The 26,882-nt window shown below is 46.4% G+C and overlaps 1 protein-coding gene across 1 annotated transcript in view; it reads right to left on the bottom strand.

The window, feature by feature from the left end:
* The window catches only part of LOC123773774 (cholesterol transporter ABCA5), a 567,017-nt gene that overhangs the window by 50,261 nt on the left and 489,874 nt on the right, over window positions 1–26,882 (bottom strand). The window contains exon 30 of the mRNA XM_045767705.2: window positions 15,066–15,157. Within this exon, the coding sequence (XP_045623661.1) occupies window positions 15,066–15,157 (92 nt within the window). The remainder of the gene's footprint in view (window positions 1–15,065; window positions 15,158–26,882) is intronic.

Genomic DNA, 26,882 nt, shown 5'->3' with positions numbered 1-26,882 from the left:
AGAAACGATTGCCACTCAAAGCCGTGCTTCTCCTTGACAATGCTCCTGCTCATCCTCCAGGCTTGGAAGATGATTTGATGCCTCAATACAATAAATTCCTCACAGTTAAATTCCTTCCTCCTAACACCACTCCTCTAATTCAGCCTATGGACCAGAAAATCATAGCGAATTTTAACCCCTTAACTGCGTTGCCTCCAAATGTGACACCCCTGCAGTGCGCAGGAAATAAATTCTCTGGAAAAAATTCTTTTTTCTTTTTGAAGTGTCAAAAACCCTTCCCTCAGTATGGGTATGCAAAAAAAAAGTCGAAATTGTACTTACTTTGGCTGCTATGGGGTCCGGAAGTTGGGGCGTGACGTCATCATTCCCCGTGCGCCCGTGCCGTAAGCTCTCGGGGGCGGTGGGGCGCTCGGGGCGGGGCGCGCGAGTTGCCGCGAATATATTTTCGTTCATTTTTTGCGCACCTTTCCAAATACATTTTCATTGTTTTTATGTGCCAATCCAATGTATAATGAACACGTACACTATAATATCGCAGTACAACATCCGTACTGTCCGTAGACACTGTGTTACGTGCATGAAACTTGTGTACACATATGCAGCACATATTTACTATGTATCATGCTAATTTGTGTATATATACAATCTATTTACACACTATACACTGTCACACACTATATACATTCACCATCAACACATTCAGAACACCGCGTAGCAGCTGCTTCGTATGGGCCAATAGCAGCTGCCTCGTATAGGCCAATATCAGCTGCCTCGTATGGGCCAATAGCAGCTGCTTCGTATGGGCCAATAGCAGCTGCCTCGTATGGGCCAATATCAGCTGCCTCGTATAGGCCAATAGCAGCTGCCCCGCATGGGCCAATAGCAGCTGCCCCGCATGGGCCAATAGCAGCTGCCCCGCATGGGCCAATAGCAGCTGCCCCGCATGGGCCAATAGCAGCTGCCCCGCATGGGCCAATAGCAGCTGCCCCGCATGGGCCAATATCAGCTGCCCCGCATGGGCCAATAGCAGCTGTCGCGTATGGGCCAATAGCAGCTGCCTCGTATAGGCAATAGCAGCTGCCTCGTATGGGCCAATAGCAGCTGCCGCGTATGGGCCAATAGCAGCTGCCTCGTATGGGCCAATAGCAGCTGCCTCGTATGGGCCAATAGCAGCTGCCTCGTATGGGCCAATAGCAGCTGCCGCGTATGGGCCAATAGCAGCTGCCGCGTATGGGCCAATAGCAGCTGCCGCGTATGGGCCAATAGCAGCTGCCGCGTATGGGCCAATAGCAGCTGCCGCGTATGGGCCAATAGCAGCTGCCTCGTATGGGCCAATAGCAGCTGCCTCGTATGGGCCAATAGCAGCTGCCTCGTATGGGCCAATAGCAGCTGCCTCGTATGGGCCATGAACACATTCAGAACACCTTGAGTGAGAGCAGCCACACCCAGCCAATCTCCCTCACTCCAACATCTTACTCGCCAACATTGCTCCTCCCACCATATTGCTATAGTTCTTATTACACATGTTCTATATACCTATCTACATGTTTTATTTACCAGAACTATGCAAGTAAGCCGGTATTGTGTCCAAACAGTACAGTGGCCACCATACACTGCATGAAAAATCACACAGCAGACGACGCTACGATTACGTCACCTCCCTCACCAAAATAGCTCCTCTCAACATTCTCCTGTTGCTGTTCTTACACTATATACACACACTATATATACCCATGTACATATGTGTTGCCCATAGCGAACCACTAAGCTAGTATGGTGAGCAAAACAAGAGTGGCAGCCACACACACAATTGAGGCTACCTCAATTCTCGCCCTCCCTCCCTCATCAAAATTCCTCCTTCCACAATACTACGCACAACGCTAATTATAACCACATTCCTGCTATTATCACAATCCTGGTCACTAATTCCTGTAAATGAATAATTGACCACACGTTTATTTTGAAAAAGAACCTAAGAAATCATTTGAAGATTCCTAGATGAACGAAATAATGCTCTGGTGCTGTGGCTAGCGCTGTGAACATCGTGAACAGCATTGAATCACTGATATTTGAACATTGTACCCAGTCATTATCACACTCAGGCTCTAATATAACACTATCATAGCTAAATAATACAAGTTATATATATATTTTGACATTATTAGGCGATGCTGTGGTCACATGCTGAACAGCAGTGCTGTGCGCTCATGCTGCGAGCGCCAGCCTTGGTTGCTCACACACTACTGAGGCTCCCACACCCGGGAATGTGGACCACGATTTTTTTTAAAGATGGCGTCTGTTTACAAGAGCCCTGAGGAAGCTGATGTGAACCCCATGTAGCCGCGGGAGTTTTGAATGGAACGTGAAAAATACAAATACCCGGAGGCGCGTTGCGCAAACCAGACGTGAGCCTGCAGGCGCGTTGCGCAGTTTAAGGGTTAAGAAACTGTATGAAAGGGCACTTTTCCGGAAATGTTTTGAAGTGACTGAAGCCACAAACCTCACCCTCAAAGAGTTCTGGAGAGAGCATTTTAACATTTGTAGTGCTTTAAAACTCGTTGACAAAGCCTGGCAAGAAGTGACTCAAAGAACCCTGATCTCTGGCTGGAGAAAATTGTGGCCTGAAGGTGTGAGAGAACTAGACTTTGAGGGGTTTGAGCCTATAAATGATGCGCCTATTGTTGAGGAAATTGTTAGTCTAGGCCAGCAAATGGGCTTGGAATTGGATGGTGATGATGTGGAGGAGTTGGTGGAAGAACACAACGAAGAACTGACCACCGAAGAACTCTTAGCCCTTCAACAGGAACAGCAAGCCAACACAGCAGCGAATGATTCTGCAGTGGAGGAGGAGGTGGCAGCAGCACCAACAGCACCAGCGAATGTCCCTTCTGCAGTAATTAAGAAGGTGTGTCAGATGTGGGAAGAGATTCAAACAACTATTGAACAGACTCACCCAGAGAAAGCTGTAGTAGGCCGTTGTCTTAATCTTTTCAATGACAATGTGATGCCTTACTACAGAGAGAGCTTGCGAAGAAGGGAAAAGCAAGCTTCCATGGACAGATTTGTGGTGAGGAAATCGAGCAGTGAGCCTCAACCAGGACCTAGTGGCACTCAGGTTAAACGTCCCAGGGAGAGCACACCAGAAAGGTCCTCACTGCCTGATGTGATTATGGAAGGGGACTCCCCTTCCAAACAGTAACTCCTCTCCTCCTCCCCCTTCCTCACCATCTTCCATACGCCTACAGCACTCGACAGCAAGGTAAGTAATAACTGGAACATAGTTTTGTGGGTTTATTTAGATGAATTAGGTAAATTAGGTATAAAAATTTAGTTTGATGTGGGGTTTTTGGGGTAGTCAGGAACGGATTAATTCATTTCCCTTTATTTCTTATGGGGAAATTAACTTCGGAATGCGAGTTTTCGGAAGGCGAGGCGTCTCCAGGAACGGATTAAACTCGCATTCTGAGGTATGCCTGTATGTTCATTTTTTGCGCACAGTTCCAAATACATTTTATTTGTTTTTATGTGTTAATCCTATGTACTGTATAATGAATACGTACACTATATTATGGCAGTAAAACATCCGTACTGTCAGAAGACACTGTGTTACATGCATGACACTTGTGTACATATATGCTGCACATATTTACTATGTATCATGCTAATTTATGAATATATACAATCTATTTACACACTATACACTGTCACACACTATATACATTCATCAACAACACATTCAGAACACCGCGAGAGTGAGTTGTCACACCCAGCCAGCCCTCCCTCACTCCTCCAACACTGTGTTCACCAATATTGCTCCTCCCATCATACAGTTATTCACACCAATGTTTCATGTTCATTTATGTATATTTACAACATATGTACACACTCTACACTGTCACACACTATATACATTCATCATCAACACATTCAGAACACGGCGAGTGTGAGCAGCCACACCCAGCCAGCCCTCCCTCACTCCAACATCTTACTCGCCAACATTACTCATCCCACCATACTGTTACATACTGTTATTGTTCTTATTACACTATTTACACATGTTATATATACCTATCTACAAGTTTTATTTAACAGAACTATGCAAGTAAGCCAGCATTGTGTCCAAACAGTACAGTGGCCACCATACACTGCATGAGAACTCACACTGCAGACGACGCTACGATTACGACATCACCGCCCTCACCAAAATAGCTCCTCTCAACATACTCTTGTTGCTGGTATTACACTATACACACACACTGTATATACCCATGTACAAATGTGTTTCCCATAGCGAACCACGAAGCTAGTATGGAGAGCAAAACATGAGTGGCTGCCACACACACAGTGAGGCTACATCAATTCTCTCCCTTCCTCCCTCCCTCACCAAAATTCCTCCTTCCAAGGAGGTAAGGTTCCACAATACTACGTACAATGCTAATTATAACCACAATCCTGGTCACTAATTCCTGTAAATGAATAATTGACCACAAGTTTATTTTGAAAAGGAACCTAAGAAGTCGTTTGAGTTTTCCTAGATGGAGGAAATAATGCTGTGGCTAGTGCTGTGAACATCGTGAACAGCATTGAATCACTGATATTTGAACATTGTACACAGTCATTATCACACTCAGGCTCTTCTATAATACAACCATGGCTAAATAATACAGGTTATATAAATATGTTGACATTATTAGGTGATGCTGTGGTCACACGCTGAACAGCAGTGCTGTGCGCTCATGCTGCGAGCGCCTGCCTTAGTTGCTCACTCACTATTGAGGCTCTCACACCCGGGATTGTGTACTATGATTTTTTTTAAAGATGGCGTCTGTTTACAAGAGCCCTGAGGAAGCTGATGTGAACCCCATGTAGCCGCGGGAGATTTGAATGGAACGTGAAAAATACAAATACCCGGAGGCGTGTAGCGCATCCCAGACGTGGGCCTGCAGGCGCGATGCACAGTTAAAGGGTTAAGCGTTAATGCAAATACAAAATAAAAATACAAATATTTATTCACGTAAAGTACATACATACAAGGTGAGATACAAAAACTTGATGGATTTGTATCTCTAACCTCTATTTGTATCTCTAAATGCCTCTAACCTCTCCTCGTAACTCTTGTCCTTCAGTTCTTCAAGCCATTTAGTGGCATGTCGTTGCACCTTTTCCAATTTGTTGATGTGCTTCTTAGGATATGGGCACCGCTGCATATTCCAGCTTTAGTTTAACAAAAGTCGTGAACAATTTCTTTAGTATTTCTCCAGCCATGTATTTAAAAGCAATTCTGAAGTTAGAAAGTGTAGCATAGGCTCCTCGCACAATGTTCTTAATGTGGTCCTCAGGTGACAGTTTTCTATCTAGAACCACCCTAGATCCCTTTCTTTGTCAGAATTCTTTAAAGATTTCTCACATAATTTATAAGTTGTGTGGGGTCTATGTTCTCCAATTCCACATTCCATGACATGACATTTATTTACATTAAATTCCATTTGCCAAGTGTTGCTCCATATACTTATTTTATCCAGGTCTTCTTGAAGGGCATGACAATCACCTAGGTTTCTTATCTTCCCTATTATCTTAGCATCATCAGCAAACATGTTCATATAATTCTGTATTCCAACTGGTAAATTGTTTATGTAGACAATGAACATTACCAGTGCAAGAACTGAACCCTGTGGTACTCCACTCATGACATTCCTCCAATCTTGGAGGAATGGAGGAATACCTTGCCTCTGATTATAGCCCTCATTTTTCTGTCAGTTAGAAAATTTTTCATCCATGTTAGAAGCTTACCTGTCACCCCTCCAATAATTTTCCAGTTTCCAGAACAACCTCTTATGTGGCAGCCCGTCCTCCAAAAATGGGGTGGTAAATGTAAGAAGACAAATAAGTGCAATTATGTACTAATCATAGAAGTTAGGAATTGTACTTATTTTCACTTAGTATTAAATCGTACTGTCAAATATATTGTGAACATTTGAGTTCTGAAAAACTGAATAGAAAACCACAACCTCACCTAACCGTCTTAGTTTTTGAAGATAATAATTTTATTGCTTCTTAACCCTTAACCCTCAAACCGCTAGGGGCCCAAATAGAATTCACACCCACAGGCGCAACAAAAAAAAAAAATCCAAAAAATTCTTTCGTCTTATAGAAGTGTTCGTTTTGTTCCCTGATCACAGAAAAAATAACAAAAAAATCGTAGGTGGCATATTTTAGCCACAATAGGGTAGGGAAGTGTGGCAAAAAAGGGGCTTTGGCAGAGCCTTCGCCAGACGAGGTCTACTCCGCCCGAGCTGTCAGACGGCAGTTGCCACAAATATATTATTACCTAATTATTTCAATGTCTCTGATTTTTTCTTAGTTTTTTTGCAGTAATATTATTCCATACAGTGAATTGTGGTATATTTATATTATAAAATGTGTGAACCATCGCTGTACTCAAAATTATGGTGTGCATATTAGTGATTCAATTATTATGTTCATAAAACAATAAACAAATAGTTTTGCTGTTGTTACACTATATACACAGGTTATATATAAGTATTTGCATGTTTTGTACACCATAACAAACTACTAAGTTGGTCTTGTGAGTCAAAAAGCAACGAGGAGTGACCGCCAAACACCAGTGAGCCACTCACTGCCACTCCCTCCCTCAACACCACCTCACTCACCCTCATTCACCTCCCACAATACACTTTCTGTATTTATTCACTATACACAGACGTTATATATACGTATTTACAAGTTTTGTTCACCATAACTGTACATCTAAGCTTGTATGGTGAGTAAAGGCAGAAAGACGTAGCTACTCACACAGTCAGCTGATCGGCGGCCGCCCTCAAGGCCAGACGCACTAATATTTGTCCTCCAACAATATTATTTGTGGTGTTATTACGCTATATACACACATTATATATAAGTATTTACCTGTTTTATTCACCATACCTGAACAAATAAGCTGGTATGGTGCCCAAAGATCATAGTGGCCATCAGTAAACAACATGCCAAGTCGTGCAGACGACGCTCCTCCCTCACCAAAATGGCGGCTCCCAACCTACTCCTCTCGCTGTTATCTCACACTATACACACGTTATATATAAGTATCTACATTTGTGTTCATCATAGCGAACCACTAAGCTGGTATGGTGAGTGCAGTCAATAAATGGTGGCCACACACAGTCAGAAAAACGATGCCACAACCCTCCCTCCCACAGCCTTACTCCTCCCTCCATGGAGCACAGCGCTAAATATCACCACAATCCTATTATCAGAATCCTGGTCAGTTTTATCACAGTCAAGGGTCTTCAGTAATACTATCACTGCTAAATAATAGCAGTATCATTTATATTATGGTATTTGTAGGCGATGCTGTGGTCACAAGCTGAACAGCGGTGCTGTGAGCTCGTGCTGCGTGCGCCAGCTTTGGTGGCTTGCTCAATACTGACGCAGTAACACCCAAGAATGTTGGCCTGGATTTTTTTTCTAGGTGGCATCTGGCAACTATCGGTCGTGGCTGTACTATAGCTGCCCCTATCCCAGGCGGGGCGCTTAAATTATAGCGCTAGACACGAAATCATATATAAATGATGTGCGCGGTTTCAGTTTTGTCACTGATATCATTTATATATGATATGCGTGGTTTGAGGGTTAAATGGCGCATGGCTATATACCATTTGACACCCACAGGCGCATACAAAAAAAAATAAAAAAAAATCTTTTTTTTTCTTCCTAACCTGTGTTCACTGGTCATGGGAAAAATAATAAAAAAATCGTAAGTGGCATATATTGCCAGCTATAGGGCGGGGAAGTCTGGCAAAAAACAGGTGTTGACTCAGCGTGCGTCCCAGGCGGTCTGTTGATCGCCAGCTGTCAGGCCGGAGTTGCCACAAAGAGATAATTACCTAATTATTTCAATGTCTCTGATTGATTTTTCATAGTTTTTTTTTGCTGTAATATTATTCAATAGTGTGTAGTTTGATATATTTATATAATAAAATGAGTGAATCATCGCTGTACTCAAAAATATGGTGTGCATATTGTTGATTCAACTATGTTCATCAATCAGTGAACAAATACTTTGTCGGTTATTACACTATATACACAGGTTATATATAAGTATCTGCATGTTTTGTTCACCATAATGAACCACTAAGTTGCTATGATGAGTCAAAAAGTAACGAGGAGTGACCGCCGTGTACCAGCCAGCCACTCACGCCCTCCCTCAAGTCACCTGACTCACCCACATTCTCCTCCATGAATACTGTTTTTGCTTTTATTCACTATATACAGACGCTATATATAAGTATCTACATTCGTGTTCACCATAACGAACCATTAAGTTGGTATGCTGAGTGGCAGTGGCAGGCAGTGGCTGGCTTCCACTCCCTCCCTCTCTCACCTCACCTGACTTGCCACCATTCTCCACCCACCATACTGTTTTTGCTCTTATATACAGATGTTATATATAAGTATTTACATGTTTTGTTCACCATAACTGTACATCTAAGCTTGTATGGCGAGCAAAGGCACAAAGATGTAGGACCTCACACAGTCAGCTGATGGCTGCCGCCCTCAAAGCCAGACGCACTAATATTTCTCCTCCAACAATACTATTTGTGGTGTTATTACGCTATATACACACATTATATATAAATATCTACCTGTTTTATTCACCATACTTGTACAAGTAAACTGGTATGGTGCCCAAAGACCATCGTGGTAACCAGTAAACAACACCGTCATCTGCACTGTGGTGTCATGCAGACGACGCCACCGCCCTCACCAAAATGGCGGCTCCCAACCTACTCCTCTGGCTGTTTATACCCTCTATACGCACGTTATATATAAGTATCTACATTTGTGTTCACCATAGCGAACCACTAAGCTGGTATGGTGAGTGCAGTCAATAAAAGGTGGCTACACGCAGTCAGAAGATATCGCCACCACCCTCCCTCCCACAGCATTACTCCTCCCTCCATTGCACACAGCACTAAATATCACCACAATCCTGCTATTATCAGAACCCTGGTCAGTTTTATCACAGTCAGGGGTTTTCTGTAATAATATCATCGCTACATAATAGCATAAACAAGTATATTATGTCAGTTTTAGGCGATGCTGTGGTCACAAGCTGAACAGCAGTGCTGAGAGTTCATACTGCGTGTGTCAGGCTTGGTTGCTCTCTCAATACTGAGGCTCCTCACACCCGGGAATTTGGCCCACGATTTTTTTTAAAATGGTGTCTGTTTACAAGAGCCCTGATGAAGGTGTGGTGACCCCCGTGTATCCGCGGGCCATTTAAATCTTGCGTAGTACTTCAAAGCATCACATGATGTGATGCGCAATTTACTGCAAGTCGGTCAAAGCATCATATGATGCGATGCGCAATTGAACGGTTAATTACAATTAGTACTTAACCTATAGCTATATTGATATTACAGTTTTATAAAACTAATAAAACAAAACTAAAATATATTAATAAATTGTAAAGTAACTCAGGATATTTTAAAATTTTGTATAAAATCTATATTGTTTAATAAACCTGAAAAAGAAATTCCTAATATTTAAAGCTTGTATTGCAACTTGTAATTGAGAACTTCATCCTAAAATTCTGAGTGTTTTTAACAGAAAACAAGGAGAATTAAATCGGGGGAGGGGGTTTGGTACATATAACAGCCCCATAAGTGCAATTATGCACTGTTTATGACAGTAAGAAAGTGTACTTATTACACTTAGTATTAAATCGTACTGTCAATTCGGAGGATGGGTTGTATGTGGAACTCTGTTGAAAGCCATTTTTAGGTCCAGATTGATGCAGTCAATCCAACCATCTCTTTCCTGTAAAATCTCTGTGGCTCAATCGTAGAAACTGAGTAAGTTCGTTACACAGGATCTTCCAGATCGAAAACCATACTTTGGCTGATATTATATCGTTTTTCTCCAGGTGTTCTACCCATTTAGTTTTAATTATTTTTTTCAATATTTTGAATATGACACTTGTCAATGATACAGGTCTATAATTAAGGGGGGTTTTCCCTGCTGCCACTTTTGTAGATTGGAACTATGTTATTCTTTTTCCACACATCAGCTGCAACTCCAGTAAATAGGGATGCCTGAAAAATCAGTTGAAGTGGAATGCTGAGCTCAGGTGCACATTCTCTCAGAACCCATGGTGAAACTCCATCTGGATCAACTGCTTTGTTCTTTCTTAACTCCTTGAGCATTTTTCCCACTTCGGCTCTAGACACCTCTATGTGCTCTATGTCGTTCTCTGGAATTCTTATTGCGTCTGGTTCCCTGAAGATTTCATTTTGTACAAACACACTTTGGAACTTTTCGTTTAATGTTTCACACATTTACGAGGCACTTTTTTGGAACTTTTCGTTTAATGTTTCACATATTTAGTGAATTTATAGAATAGACCTGGTTCTGTTTTACAATTGTCTGCAATCCCCTTTTTCAAAATTTCTTTCTGCCTCTCTCCACACTGTCGTGTAGTTGTTTCTCACATCTTTGTATCGCTGGTATGTTTGGGGTTTGGCCTCTTACTATATTGATTCCATTTTTGTGTCTTTTGGTCTCTGACCCTCTTGCAATTTCTGATGAACCAATCCTGTTTCCTAGTTCTGCATCTCTGCTTTAGTATAATTTTTTTTGTGCCTTTATCATATATTTCAGAAAACTTGACATACATCTCATTTACTTCCTTGCTTAGCAACAGGTTTGTTCAATTATACTCACTAACAAAATTTCTAAGGTCGCCATAATGTCCTCTCCTGAAGTCAGGTTTTTCAACTGCTTCAACCTCCTTATTTTCTTCCAGATTATAACACATTGCATACTTTAATCCCCAAAAGACATGGTCACTTTTACGTAAGGGAGAAAGGTACTAAATGTCAAATATATCGTCCTCCTTCCTGGTAAATATCAAATCTAGCATTCCCCTTTCCTCATCCTCGTAGCTTGTTTAACATGTTGATACAAGAATGTTTCCAAGATGAGGTCTACAAATCTACAGGTCCAAAAATCCTCTGTTCTAGCTTCATATGCTTCCCAGTCTATGGATTTCAAGTTGAAGTCACCGACTATCAACAGTCGTGATCTATCGTTATCCGCTCTTGCTATAATCTCTCTCATTATTGTTATAAGACCTTCTCGTTTACTATCTAGCTCCTCCTTTGACCATGTGTCGTTTGGCGGTGGACTATATGCATTTATGATCATTAATTTATGATCCTCATGGCAGATCTCTAGTGCTATTACAGTATGTTAACTTCTCGTGGATTGGCAATAATTATTTCGTTCACCTTTAGGTGTTCTCTCACCAGCACAGCAGCACCACCACCTTTAATAATTTTTCTGTCCCGTCTCCAAATTGAGTAGCCTCTTGGGAATATCTGAATAAAATTGAATAAAATAAAATTGGGATTGAGTCTGAACTTCACAGTGCTGGTCTGCTCGTCGGGTTGGGTTTGGCTTCGGCGTCTGTTTGGTTCCTTCAGGGACTCCCCTTCCGCCTCTCTCTCGCAATTGTTGGGTTTGTCCTCTGGGGATCTTGAGTTGGTGTTGCGCTACTGGCTTCCTCTTTGGGGTTTTCGGGGTTCTGTGCCTTGGCGCCTCCCCGAGCCTTCGCTCGATGTGTTCACGGACGGGTCATCTCTCGGCTGGGGCTTTGTGGCCAGTGCTCACTGGGCCGGCCGGGGATGGTAGGGTCCGTCCGTCCGTCGGGCTCACAGCATGGTTCAGGATTTTGTTACTGTCTGGTTTGCTCTTCGGAGGGTTTGGGTCACTCGGGGCTCTCCCATTCGGCTCCATTCCGACTGTTTTTCGGTGGTTCTTTGCCAGTAGGCAAATAGAACTCTGAGACTGATGGCACTAAGCAGTATGGCACTTAAACAGTATGATGGATTCAGGGTGCCACCAGGGCTCACTTAGAAATTGGCATTTCATTACATTCAACGGTGTTTTATTTTTGATAACTGACACCAAAAATAAATGACAATGTTTGAACTGGTTTAACCCTGAACATGCTCGGGGTCTAATATCCTGCTATCCACACAGGCGCATGTCATTTTGAAAAAAAAAAAAAATTTTTTTTTTTTGCTAATCTGTTAAGTTCTGTTCACTGATCACGGGAAAAATAAAAAAAAAATTCTATTGTACTTACTTTTGTTGCAATAGAGCCGAGAAGCTCGGTGATGACGTCACAATCTGCATGTTCGCTCATGCAGTACACGCCCGGGAGGTGTTGCGCGCGGTCCTCAAACAGCCAGAGTTGCCACAAATATATTTTCGCGCTATTTATTTACAATGTCTAAGCGCATTTTATCTAATTTTTTTTCACTAATTGTGTTTCAAATACTGTTTGAACATATTTTGTATCAATAATTGTTGCATATTTGAGTATACACAGGCGCACACAAATGTTTTCAATTACGGATATATGTCATTTCAGTCTATTATATTGTATGTTCTGCTTATATTTGTATATATTTACACACACGCACACGCTATCTGCTTATGTTTACATATTTACACACTCGCACACGCTATACACACTTTGAAGCACACTTAGAAGATTTCTAGACTGTGGTAGTCATTGAAGCAGTCGACAGCACATAATGGGATACCACACGTTTCACACCATGTTTGCACAAGCTTCCGTTTCTTGTCTCTACGTGTCGTTGTTTTACACACCAAGCAATCACGTTGGGCTATTGCACGCTTCACACCAGGTGGCAAATACTTAAGTTTGTGTGCTAGGAAGCCTTCAGTGTGAGCGAGGCGTGGAGTACCAGCATGCTGCAACAGTGGGTTTATGATGGGCCGCTGAATACCTGGGACATCTTTTGCAAACTTTCCTAATAACTGTATTGCAGCATCAAATACAAAGTCACGGAAAGTGGGCTTACGTCCAGTTCTCACAAGGTACATGTTGAAACAGTTCAGCATGCTCATGTCCACAAGATGGAAGAACACTTTTTTCGTCCACCTACATGTCTTCCGCACACACTCTGCAGTGCCAATCATCATGTCTGATTTATCAATCAACCGCATGTTGATATTATAGTCTAAAACACAGTCTGGCTTATATAGTGGTGCGTTTGTTTTATGGCTCACTTTCCCACTGTTCACCATTGTTCTATCATGAATTGTTGTCAACAAGTTCACCTCTCTTTTGTCTTTCCACCGAACTGACAGAATGTTATCACTTTTCCTTCTCTGACACTCACCAACTGCAATGTCGTTGTCAAACACAGGCATTTCCCTTCGTTGTGGCTTTACTGTACCAACCAATCCGGTTCTATTTTCTAGCAAGAACCGAGCTAGCAAGGGACTTGTATAGTAATTATCTGTGTATAAAATGTGTCCCTTGTTCATCCACGGAGCCATGATGGTCTTCACTACACTCCCCGAGAATCCATGTTCGTCGTTACCGGGAATGTCTACATCACTAGCCGAGTACAGAATCATGTGTAACACGTATCCTGTCTCACAATCACAAAGAACAAAAAATTTCAGGCCAAATCGGTTTCGTTTTGAGGGAATGTACTGTTTGAATGGAACACGTCCCTTGAAAAGTATGAGAGATTCATCAACCACCAGCTTCTGTGCTGGTACGTAAAAATCTCTGAATTTTCCAATAACATCGTTCATGTAGTGCCTCACTCGCCACAGTCTATCATCAGGTGTTCGGTCCTGAACACTTCCAAAATGTAGACACCTGAGGAGTATCTGAAACCTGTCTCGTGACATATATTTCCCGAATAAAGGTGTTGGTATTGTCTTGTCCTTGCTCCAATAGTCATTTATTGCATGTTTGTGACAGTGCTTCATCAACAAACAGAGTGCCAAAAACACATACATTTCCGCCACTGTGGTATTTTTCCAACGCTGCAGTCGTGAAAATTCTGTGATTTCCCTCTCAATCAGGTAAGCAGCATGCAGGTTCGTTTGGTGTACAATGTATTCCATAAGTGGTTCATCATAGAATGCTGTAAAATATTCCATCTCAGCCATGTCCTCACCTTGATTAGGGAAAAGGTTTGTAATCCCTACATCTTTATCGTCAAAGTGAGGAATATTAGGAATAAAATCGTCACCATCACTCCACTCAAGTACACCAGGCGTCCTGCGAGATGCAGAGGAAAGACGGCGAGGAAGCGATGCATACCGGCGACCAGGAGCTGAATACCGTCTGCGAGAAGCACGGCGGCTACGTGCACGTGAGGTGGGTGCACGTGAACACGAGGGTCTTGGTCCCTCATGTGGTGCCATGCGGTGGCGCTTGGCCGGGCGAGATGCTGCTGACGCGACAATTTCTCGCCCAGTTACACCACTGGTACCAGCCACAGGCTCAATAAAACTTTGATCTGAGTCACTAAACCCAGAAAAGGAGTCACCTCCCTCTGACTCGTCACCCTCAAACAGAAAATATCCACTGGAACTGTGAGGTCGTGGTAGAATTGGGGTAGAAAATGGGCGAGGAGGCATGGGAGAGCGTATAGGCCTCGCCATGGTATGGCGGTCATTCTCACTTTCACTGCTGCTGCTACTATCACCCGACAACTGTGTATAATCCTCATCGTTGTCTGAATCGTCAAACACACTTTCTTCACCTTCAGAGAATAATTCGTGGGCTATTTGCTCTGGGGTGAGGGACTGAGTGGTGCGTGCCCGTGAGGCGTTTGACCGTGCGCTCGCCATGGTGACTCTCGCTAAACTGAGGCCTCCCATGCCATCGGATCGTGAGCTGGATTTTTTTTCAAAATGGCCGCTGTTTACTAGAGCCCCTGGGCAGCGTATGGGACCCCCAGCTACACCGCGGGCCATTCAAATCGTGCGCGGTACCCATACACTTCATATGAAGTGAAGCGCAGTTGACTGGTAAAACGATTTACACTTCATATGAAGTGATGCGCACTTTAAGGGTTAATTATATTATGAAATATAGAAATATCTGTTCATACTGGTACCTATATTCAGGCCACTTGTGCTTAAATTTGTGATTACGTAGAAAAAAATTTCCTATGACTTATATTAAAATAACAATCAGGCTGACTTACCGAAGGCCACCTTGTACCAAAATGCCAATTCTAGAACAGAGAGCATCAGCCTCTTCCATTGAATGGGTTGTCAGTATGGCACTCCTTTCACCCTGTAGAAGTAAAAACCCAACACTGAATGATATGAAACACAAATTTCAAGAGAGGCTTCAATGGCCCCCCTAAAGCTATTTTTGAGATTGCTTCATACTTATTTATTTATTTATTTATTTATTTATATACATACAAGAAGGTACATTGGGGGTTAATAGTGAACATAGAGTTTAAGTTGAAATTACATTCTTGTAAAGCCACTAGCATGCATAGCATTTCGAGCAAGTCCTTAACCCCTTAACTGCACGGCCTCCAAATATGACACCCCCCCCCCCCAGTGCGCAGGAAATAAAATATCTGGAAAAAATTCTTTTCTGTTTTTAAAGTGTCAAAAACCCTTCCTTGAATAAGGGTATAGTAACAGAAGGTCGAAATTGTAAGTACTTTAGCTGCTATGGGGTCTGTAAGTTCGTTCGTGACGTCATCATTCCCTGGTCGCCCATGGCATACCCCCCCGGGGCTGGAAGGGCGCTCGGGGCAGGATGCACGAGTTGCCGCGAATATATTTTTGTTCATTTTCTGCGTACAGTTCCAAATACATTTTATATGCTTTTATGTGCCAATCCTATGTATAATGAACACGTACACAATATTATGACAGTAGGATATCTGTACTGTCCGAAGACACTGTGTTATGTGCATGACACATGTGTACACATATCCGGTACATATTTCCATTGTATTATGCTAATTTATGTATATATACAGTCTATTTACACATTATTCACTATCACACACTATATACATTCCATCATAAACACACTCAGAACTCCGTGAGTGTCAGCTGCCACACCCTCACTCCTCCAACATCCAGTCTCTCCCTCACTCCTCTAACATCTTACTCGCCAACATTGCTACTCCCACCATACTGTTTTTGTTTGTATTACACTATTTACACATGTTATGTATACCAATCTACATGTTTTATTTACCAGAACTATGCAAGTAAACCTGTATTGTGTCCAAACTTTACAGTGGCCATCATACACTGCATGAGAAATCACACAGCAGCCAGCAGATGATGCTACGATTACGTCACCTCCCTCACCAAAATAGTTCCTCCCAACAGACTCCTGTTGCTGTTACTACACTACATACACACATTGTATATACCCACGTGCAAATGTGTTCACCATAGCAAACCACTAAGCAAGTATGATGAGCAAAACAAGAGTGGCTGCCACACATGCTGCCACGATATGTCACCAGCGGAGTCCCCACAGGGCTCAGTACTTGGACCCATCCTGTTTCTAATAAATGTAAACGATCTTCCGGAGGGTATAGACTCGTTCCTCTTAATGTTTGCTGATGATGCAAAAATTATGAGAAGAATCAAGACGGATGATGATAGACAGAGACTACAGGATGACCTGGACAAACTCGAGGAATGGTCTAGAAAATGGCTGCTAAAGTTCAACTCAGGAAAGTGTAAGGTAATGAAATTAGGCAAAGGGAGCAGGAGGCTGAACACAAGGTATCATCTGGGTGGTGAAATCCTGCAAGAGTCAAATAGAGAGAAAGATCTGGGGGTTGATATCACACCGAACCTGTCCCCAGAGGCCCACATCAAAAGAATATCATCAGCGGCATATGCTAGACTGGCCAAAATAAGAACTGCCTTTAGAAACTTGTGTAAGGAATCATTCAGGACCCTGTATACCACTTATGTAAGACCAATCCTGGAGTATGTGTTTAACTAGGTATGGACTCCAGCCTGGAGTCCATACCTAGTTAAACACAAGACAAAGTTAGAGAAGATTCAGCGATATGCCACCAGGCTCATCCCGGAACTGAGAGGAATGAGCTACGAGGAAAGGCTAAAGGAGCTGAACCACACATCCCTGGAAAACAGAAGAGTAAGGGGAGACATGATAACCACCTACAAAATTCTCAGGGGAATTGACAGGGTGGACAAAGACAAACTCTTCAGCATGGGTGGGACACGAACAAGGGGACACAGGTGGAAACTTAGTACCCAGATGAGCCACAGAGACGTTAAAAGGAATTTTTTCAGTGTCAGTGTAGTTAATAAATGGAATACACTAGGAAGTGATGTGGTGGAGGCTGACTCCAAACACAGTTTCAAATGTAGATATAATAGAGCCCAGTAGGCTCAGGAATCTGTACACCAGTTGATTGACAGTTGAGAGGCGTGATCAAAGAGCCAAAGCTCAACCCCCGCAAGCACAATTAGGTGAGTACACAGTGAGGCTACCTCGATTCTTTCCTTTTCTCCCTCATCACAATTCCTCCTCCCACAATACTACGCACATATGTACATGGGTATATACACACATTGTATATACCCATGTACATATGTGTTCACCATAGCGAACGACTAAGCTAGTATGATGAGCAAAACAAGAATGGCTGCCACACACAGTGAGGCCACCTCGATTCTCTCCCTTGCTCCCTCACCAAAATTACTGCTCCCACAATACTACGCACAGTGCTTATTACCACCACAATCCTGCTGTTATCACAATACTGGTCACTAAATCTTGTAAATACATAATTGACCACAAGTTTATTTTGTAAAGGAACCTAAGAAGTCGCTTGAAGATTCTTAGATGGACGAAATAATGCTGTGGTGCTGTGGCCAGCGCTGTGAACATCGTGAACAACATTGAATCACTAATATTTGAATATTGTACACAGTCATTATCACACTCAGGCTTTTCTGTAATACGATCATGGCTAAAAATTACAAGTTATATATATTTTTTTTACATTATTAGGCGATGCTGTGGTCACAAGCTGAACAGCAGTGCTGTGAGCTCATGCTGCGTGTGCCGGCCTAGGTTGCTCACTCACTACTGAGGCTCTCACACCTGTGAATGTAGACCACGATTTTGTTAAAGATGGCGTCTGTTTACAAGAGCCCTGAGGAAGCTGATGTGAACCCCATGTAGCCGCCGGAGTTTTGAATGGAACGTGAAAAATACAAATACCCGGAGGCACGTAGCGCACCCCAGACGTGGGCCTGCAGGCGCGTTGTGCAGTGAAAGGGTTAAACTAACCTTAGAACAAATCCTTAAACTAACAGACAGTTTTAGAGAATTAAGAGTAAAATTGACAAAAAGTGTTTAACCAGGTACTTTACAGCTTTACTTTACAATAATAACAATACACAATAATGAAGAAGTAATACTAGGTACAATTAGGAAAACATCTCCATAGCCATATTAGGAATATGGCTTAGGTACAAAGAATAGGGGATTAGATAGCACTAGAAACAGTGCGAAGATAAAGCTCTAGGTAAAAGACAATGAAGATGAAATTAGGTACTTTTTGGTTGTATTTTTGAATAAGGCAAAAGTTGGACAGCTTTTCAATTCATTAGGGAGTGAGTTCCATTGACTAGGTCCCTTTATTTGCATAGAGTGTTTACACAGATTTAGTTTGACTCTGGGGGATATCAAAGAGATATTTATGTCTGGTGTGGTGATTATGTGTTCTATTGCATATGTTCAGGAAGAGTTTCAGAATAGGGTTTGCACTTAAAAAAACCAGCGTTGAATGTAATGAAACACCATTTTCTGGGCGAGTCCCGCAGGCTCCCTGGAGCTATCCAGGCTGAATGGATATGCATAACTTTCTGGCATCAGTCAATGCAAGGAGTTCTTGCCTACCAGGGACCATGAGCCAGAATCTGGCCCCCTCTAGAGAGGCACAAGGAGCAATGGCCTATTGAGACCCCCCCTAATGATTGGGAGCTTTCTATGTCTGTATCGACCAGGATAAACACCCAGAAAGGTAAGCGCCCCAAAACAAACCCCTATTCTGGTAAACTATTGCGACCGAACAATTGAGCCCCAGACCCCACCGTCAGCGACCCAACCATTAGTTCTTGGGCTGGATGTCAGAAACGTGAAAACACCACCGACCAGAGGGAGGGAGGGATGCCGGGGAGCCTCCAGGACTCACCTAGAAAATGGAGTTTCATTACATTCAATGCTGGTTTTTTGGGTGAAGCCCCGTCGGTCCCCGGAGCTAACTACCCAAAGATAAGGAAAAAACAGGGACTTACCCTGGAATTGCTCCGTCCTAACTCCTCAACACGAAGTCGAGACAACTGGCTGTAACCGCCGACCCAAGGCAACGCAGGCCTGACCAGGCCCAGGAACATTCACCAGGTAGCAAGCGGCCAGGACCCTGTTCGATCTCCAAAAACCCCGGGCCCAAATGTCCACCTACGACATGTTGCCAAAGACGGCAGCCAACGCAGCAAATTTACGAACGTCGTGGGCCCAGGGAAAAAACGCAGGCTGGCTACACTTAATAACCCTGCGGACAACTTGAGAGATCCGAGCCCGGAAACAAGGAAGAAGGGAAACTGGATCAACCCAGAGCACATCCCCGGCAACAGAAGCCATGGCGCGCAAATAACATTGGAGAGCTGCAACCGGACACAACACATGATACACCCTCGACCTGACCAACTAAGCATCAGCAACCCACGGCCCCGTCCGGAACGCAGCCATCTCATTCTTCGCCAAAAAACCAGCGTTGAATGTAATGAAACGCCATTTTCTGGGTGAGCCCCGGAGGCTCCCTGGAGCTTATCGGGCTAATGTGTGTTATGTTAGACCGGGACATTAGCTAAGGAGTTCAGACCTACCAGGGACCAGCGCCAGAACCTGGCCCCTTCAGAGAGGTTTCAGGGAGCAATGGCCCTGGAAAACCCCATATGGTTGGGGGTTTTCCTTATCTGCCATCGACCGGGGTTAGGCACCCAGAAAGGTAGGCGTAACAAAACAAACCCCACATGGTAAGAAACTACAACAAAAACCGAACAGAGAGGTAGAAAACTCCCTACAATCCCAAGGAAACAAGCAAACAAGCAAACATCACACTTTACTGCCGCGCCGATCGTCCGCGCAGCCCTCCCCACCCCGGGAGGGGGAGGGGGGAGCCCCGGACCTACCGCGCCGGCTGCCAAGCTCCAGTTCGGAAGCTAAGCTTCAACCAACGCGAAAAAAACCGCCGACCGGTGGGAGGGAGGGTTTCCAGGGAGCCTCCGGGGCTCACCCAGAAAATGGCGTTTCATTACATTCAACGCTGGTTTTCTGTGGGGAGCCCCTACGGCTCCCTGGAGCTTCATACCCAAAGAGAAGGAAAAGAAAGAGCTAACCCGGGAGGCGGCCGCCACAAACTCTGCAACGCAAAGCCAAGACAACCGGTCGCAAACCTGCGACCCAAGGCAACAAGAACGCCCAAGAACAGACGCATACATGGATGGGCGGCCAAAAACCTGTGCGACCCACAATTCCCTGCGCCCGAAATGAGCCCGAGACGTCACCAACACAGCAGCAATTGCTGTAAACGTCTGAACAGCACGGGCGCAAAGACAGACCGCAGTAAGAAGGAAAACACTGCGGACGACCCGGGAGACCCGAGCCCTGAAAACAGGGAACGAAGGAACCGGATCAACCACAGCGCATCCCCAGGCACGGTACGCCGGCAACAGCAAAAAGCACAACTGGACAACACAGGACGCACCCCCCGGCCAAACCAAACAAGTACCAATACCCCAAGAACCCCTCCGGAAAGCAGCCGTCTCGACCGTCGCCAGGACAGAGAAAGGCTGCACACCAATAAAGCTACCACCAGTACCAAAGAGGAGGAAACTGAAACCGAAGGGGCTACCACAAACTGAGGGGAAGAGAAGAAGGCACCCTGAACAAGGACCAGGATGGCTCAGGCGACTCATGAGCAGGCCGGAGGGGAAACAAAACGCGAGAAGACGTAATAAACGTCATACAGTCTCCAAGACGAAGCTCGCAGGTGGGACACCGTCAACAAAGCCACCTGAACACCATAGAGATGGCGATACCTGCGTCAAAATACCAGACGCGAAGAGCCAAAGAGAAGGCCGAACCAGACACGGACAGGACCGATTCGGCCTGCTGAAAGAGGCGAAGCCTCAGGAAAAACGCCCCGGGTACGGACACCTATCAAGCAGCGTCTGAAAAGAAGGCCGGGCCGGCCACAGTGGAACCATAAGGACTGTTCTCGTGGGAATGGGCTGCAACTGAGCCAGAACCCGAAGCAACAGCTGGACCGGGAGAAGAGGTACAGGTACCCCCCACCTCGACCAGGCCTGCCGAAAGCCTCCACCGTGAAGTCCTCGCAGGTGGGAAGGGCGCCACAAAACGGGCGACGCCTAGACCACGCCGACCCGAAGACGTCCATAGCCAGGAGTCCATAAGCCCAACAGAGCCAACAAAACGAATCGGCGACGACTGGCCAACCCACGAAGAGGAATGAACCGAGACAGCTGTCCACCAGGACGCAGGACACACCCCGGACACGAACCACACGGTTAACCAAACCCCCTGTGGTTCCGGCAAGAACCACCAGAGAACAGTCCAAACAGAGCTGAACGGTAGAGTACCTAGTGACCCAAACCCTCCGAAGCGCAAACCAGACAGCCATGAACACCTGAACCGGGCTGTGAGCCCGACGGACAGACAGACGCCATCAACCTCGGCCGACCTGGTGAGCACTGGTCACAAAGCCCCAGCCGAGAGACGACCCGTCCGTGAACACATCGAGCGAAGGCTCGGGGAGCCGCCAAGGCACGGAACCCCGAAAACCCCAAAGAGGAAGCTGGTGACGCAGCACCAACACCAGATCCCCAGAGGAACCCAAGGAATGCAAGAGGCGGAAGTGGAGTCTCCGTAGGAACCAACCGACGCCGGAGCCAAACCCGACTCCGCAGGCAGACAAGCACGCCGAAGTGCAAACTCCCGCACAACCGCCCAAGCAACCGCTGAGCAACCCGGGACCCCCTCCTGAACAGCCAAAGGCGGGACCACAGCCACAGTAACACTTCTGGAGGGAAGACAATGAGGGGCCCAAGAGCCTGAAACAAGGCCCAGGTCCGAACCCGGGACGGAAACAGAAGGTAAAACCTCCAGATCACCAGGAAACCAAACCCAGCGATCTGGAAAGAACCATCCCCTGGCGAGCAGACAAGCGGACTGACTGGGAGCCCACTCCAGCCAGTCGTCGAGGTAGGCCAGACACCGAATCTCAGACGCAGACAGGGCACTAAGATCCGGTAAAGATGCAAAGAGTATACAAAGTGCCCTTCACAAAATAGGGAATGCAATAAAAACAGCAAACCTGAAGCCCCACCACCAAAGCATTGTATGACAATCATATGAAGACATATTATGACATATGACAATCATTATATGACAATATGACAATTATAATCAAAGCATTATATGACAAAGAGTGCTGGGAAGACGGGACACCACGAGAGTAGCTCTCATCCTGTAACTACACTTAGGTAAGTACACATAGGTAATTACCAACCGTGCTAGCCCCAGAAAAACTGGAGAGGAACGTGCCAAGAAGTGACCTGGAGGTCCAGGTCCACCATCCATGCACCCGGCCCTAACAGAATCCGAACAGGAGACAACAGTCCTCCGAGCAGGGCAGAGGATCCAGGGCGCAGACGGTAGTAGTCCAGAAGAACTGCAGACTGGAAAAGCTCATGACTGCAAAGAGCAGACGGGAAGCCCAGAAGGATGGGGCGGATCGACCACGCCCCACGCACCCACGAAGAGGAAATGACGAAGCGCAGGGAAGAAGCCCACCCCACCAGCTCTGAACCCCCCCCAAGGGGGAGAAACCGTCCTCCGACGCCAGCAGAGGCCGGAAGACAACCCAAAGCGCCCACCAACAGCGGGACCAAGCGAGAGGCAACTGAGCAAGCTGCTCCCCCAGCGCCCAGTCAACAGAGAAGGGAACAGAACCCTTCAGAAAGAAAAAGTACACTACCGAAGTCATGAGGAGAGACTACGGGAATGAAACCACACTTCGCTGGAAGAGGAAGTGAGGGGAGACCTGATCACCACATACAAAATACCCAAGGGAATCGACAGGGTTGAGAAGGACAGGACATGTAACACAAGGGGCACACGCACTAGGGGACACAGGTGGAAACTGAGTACCCAAAAGAGCCACAGATAGAATTAGTTTTTTTTTTTTTTTTTTTTTTTTTTTTTTTTTTTTTTTTTTGAGTGTCAGAACGGGAACGGGAAAGCACTAAGAAGTAATGTGGCGACTCCTCACACAAGTAACGAGGCTGACCCCCATACAATGTCACATGTAGACATGACAGAGCCCAAGAGGCACAGGAACCGATACACCTGTTGACGGACGGTTGAGAGGCAGGACCAAGGAGCCAGAGCTCAACCCCCACAAGCACAACTAGGTGAGGACATATATTGTAAAAGCACAAGCCGCCGACTAGTGGCAAAGAGCACTACGCCGGCCAGGCAAAGAAGGCACAAAACTGCATCAAAAGGCCCACCTCGACAGCAAAACCACAAAGTCCCAGCACAACCACAACATGTGCCAAGACCCAAAAAGCTCAGTCTGCAAGCCAGGAAGACCCCGGAACCCCAAAAGGCAGAACCGGGTCACACGAGGAAACAAAGTCCCCTGAACCCACAAAAGGGGGCCCAAGAGGAAGAAACCTCCAGAACGAAACCAAGGAACCCAAAGGAACCCAGAATCGAACCAGGGGGAGCCCAAACCACCACATTTGCCGGCGGAGAACACCACTAAAAGGCAAAGCACAGACCCCAGCAGAACGCCCTGGGAAAACGGTCCCAACAGACCGAAAACCGAGGGGCAAGGTGTGGGAGCAAGCATACCAGCCAGGGGCACTGAGCCTAAACCCAGAGGCTCAGACCCAAAATCAACACCCAAACGTTCCCAGAGGAACAGGCAACGGCAAGAAAACACCAGAAAAACAAAGAAACGACAACAGGAGAACAAAAACCCTGCAAATTTTTTGAAAACTCACCAGAGACGCTCGCTCGCACACCCAGACGCATGTAAACAAACCGCAACGCCGCCCTGGTGGCCACGCCGGGAAACCGGCAGACGAAAATGGCCGCCAGCAGGGGCTGTGACTGACGCTTAATACACAAAAACACGCCAGCAAATGTGGGAAGCTAGCAGACTGGAAGGGCGAAAAACGACGCCCAAAAGCAGAAAAACCCCTGAAGGGGCAAAACCGCCCCAGAACTGCTAGTAGGCAACCCCCACAGCCCCGGGAACCAACAACAGAGGCCCCGGGGCAGAGCCGTCCTCCAAGCCCTCCGCCCTGAAAGAAAAGCAAGAGCCCATGGGAAAGGCAACAAGAAAGGGCCGCTGGTAAGACCCAGAAGCCTTGGCAGGAGGCACAGGCTCAAACCTCCGTCCCCAACCCGAACGGGGCATCCCCCGAAAACCGCCTGAGTCTCTGCCGCAACTGAACCCCGCCCCGACCCAGAAACACGCAGACGGTCCGGAGCCGGGAACATGGAGAGAAAGGGGCGAGCAGCACCTAACCAAACGGGGCGGCCACGGGGCATTCGAGTGGGAAACCAACCTAGCATGTTGCAGCAACCTAACCTAGCTTGCAACACGGATGCCGCCTGTACTCTGAACAGTAATAACATCAGGAGAGTACCGGAGAACAAGCAGAGAATCACTCGCAAGACTCCGGGTCAAGGTGTCAGTGACCCAACAGGCAGCATGACGGAGGTAAAAATGGCGACTGTCACCCGGAGACAAGGGAACAGCAACCAACGATCCCGTACAAGACGGGTTGGAACCCGGAAGACACATTCAATGGTCCCCCGAGCCCAGACAGGGGTTTCCAGGGCCCGTAGGGTAACAACTACGGGAAGCCCGGGCAAGGTGTTGCTAACCGGTTAAGAAACCCAAACATAACAAGAGGGTAGATTATAGCACTGAAAACCCCCGAGACGTGTACAAGCACGGGGGCCTAGCAGAGGGCCGCCAAACACTACCAGTGGAACTATAACCACCTTAGGCAGACCCCCACCAGGCAAGAAAATGAAAAACAAAAGAAAAACCCCGCAAAAGTACACCGTCTCCAGAGGCAACAGAAACCGGCCGCCGCTTAGGTAGCAGGCTGCGCAACACCTTGACGCCCTAACCAGCACAATACCAAACCCTACCCAGGGCCAAACAAGGGCCCCAAGCCCCAGCTGGCCCCAAGGGCGAGGCAAATGCTGAGCAGCAAGAACCTCTACGGGAATGGTTCCCGAACGCCCCAGGGAAGATAACCCTGTAACGCAAGGGCAGTACTCACAGGGCGCTTAGGGAAGTCAGCCACTAAGCACATGCAGCCCCGGCACTGATGAAGTACTCCTGGCCACCGCACACCACAACACACGGCAGTGAACGCCACACAAGGCAAACACCGCCTAGGAAACTGAGGCCAGAGAAGCGTCAATCCCGGTTGACATTAGCGAACGAACTGAAGCTTGGCAGCCGGCGCGGTAGGTCCGGGGCTCCCCCCTCCCCCTCCCGGGGTGGGGAGGGCTGCGCGGACGATCGGCGCGGCAGTAAAGTGTGATGTTTGCTTGTTAGCTTGTTTCCTTGGGATTGTAGGGAGTTTTCTACCTCTCTGTTCGGTTTTTGTTGTAGTTTCTTACCATGGGGGGTTTGTTTTGTTACGCCTACCTTTCTGGGTGCCTAACCCCGGTCGATGGCAGATAAGGAAAACCCCCAACCATATGGGGTTTTCCAGGGCCATTGCTCCCTGAAACCTCTCTGAAGGGGCCAGGTTCTGGCGCTGGTCCCTGGTAGGTCTGAACTCCTTAGCTAATGTCCCGGTCTAACATAACACACATTAGCCCGATAAGCTCCAGGGAGCCGTAGGGGCTCCCCACAGAAAAGAGGGAGACGGCTGCAAGCGAACAAAACGACCACCAGGACCGAAAGAGCAGAAACCTCAGCGCCAGAGGAGAGCATGAAGCTCCCCAACCTGACCCCCAGAAGCCAACGCCAAAAGTAAAAAGAGTCTTAAAAAAACAATCCCGAATGGAGGGGGTCATAACAAACCAAAGAGAAGAGAGAAACGAGAGCACGCGGTCTAAGGACCAAGACGGCTCAGGCGGCGCATGAGCAGGCCGGAGGTGAAACAACGCACGAGACAACTTGCGAAACGGGGCAGAAGTTACATCAACACCGAAAGCAAGCTGAAGCTGCTCCACCAATGCCGTATGATACGAGGCGACAGTATTCGGCATAAGATGATGGTCCTGAAACAATCAAGAGAGAAAGGACAGAACAACCCTATCAGAGACCGAAGAATACCGACGCAGTGATAGGAAAAACCAGAAGGACCTCCAGGAAACCTCATTCTGCCACTGAGACGAAGCACGCAGGTGGGAGACCAACAACGAAGCCACCTGCGCACCATACAAGGAATGATAAACCCAAGTCAAAAACACCAGACGTGAAGACTCAAGAAGACCAAACAAGCCTCATACAGGGCTGGACCGATCTGCTGGAAGAGGCGGAGCCGCGGGAAGACCCTAGAGTTTGGACACCGAGCAAGAAGAGCCTGAAACCAAGGCTGGGCCGGACACCAAGAAACCAGAAGGACAACTCGACCTTGGTAAGTCTCCAAGTGAGTCAGGACCTGCAACAACAGCGGAATCGGGGGAAAGAGGTACAGGTAACCCCAACTCGCCCAGTCCTGCCTGAAGGCATCGACCCCGACGACCTCGCAATCGGGGAAAGGGCGCCACGTATACAGGGAGACGCTTCGACCATGCCGACACAAAGAGATCCATGTCCGGAGTCCCAAACGTCCAGCACAGCCAACTGAAGGAGTCGGTGTCGACCGTCCGTTCCGTGGAAAGGGGAAGGAACTAGGACAAGCCGTCCGCCAGGACGTTG

This window comes from Procambarus clarkii, chromosome 72, assembly GCF_040958095.1.
Source record: "Procambarus clarkii isolate CNS0578487 chromosome 72, FALCON_Pclarkii_2.0, whole genome shotgun sequence".
NCBI classification, from domain to species: domain Eukaryota; kingdom Metazoa; phylum Arthropoda; class Malacostraca; order Decapoda; family Cambaridae; genus Procambarus; species Procambarus clarkii.
This window is presented reverse-complemented; position numbering and strand designations above follow the sequence as displayed.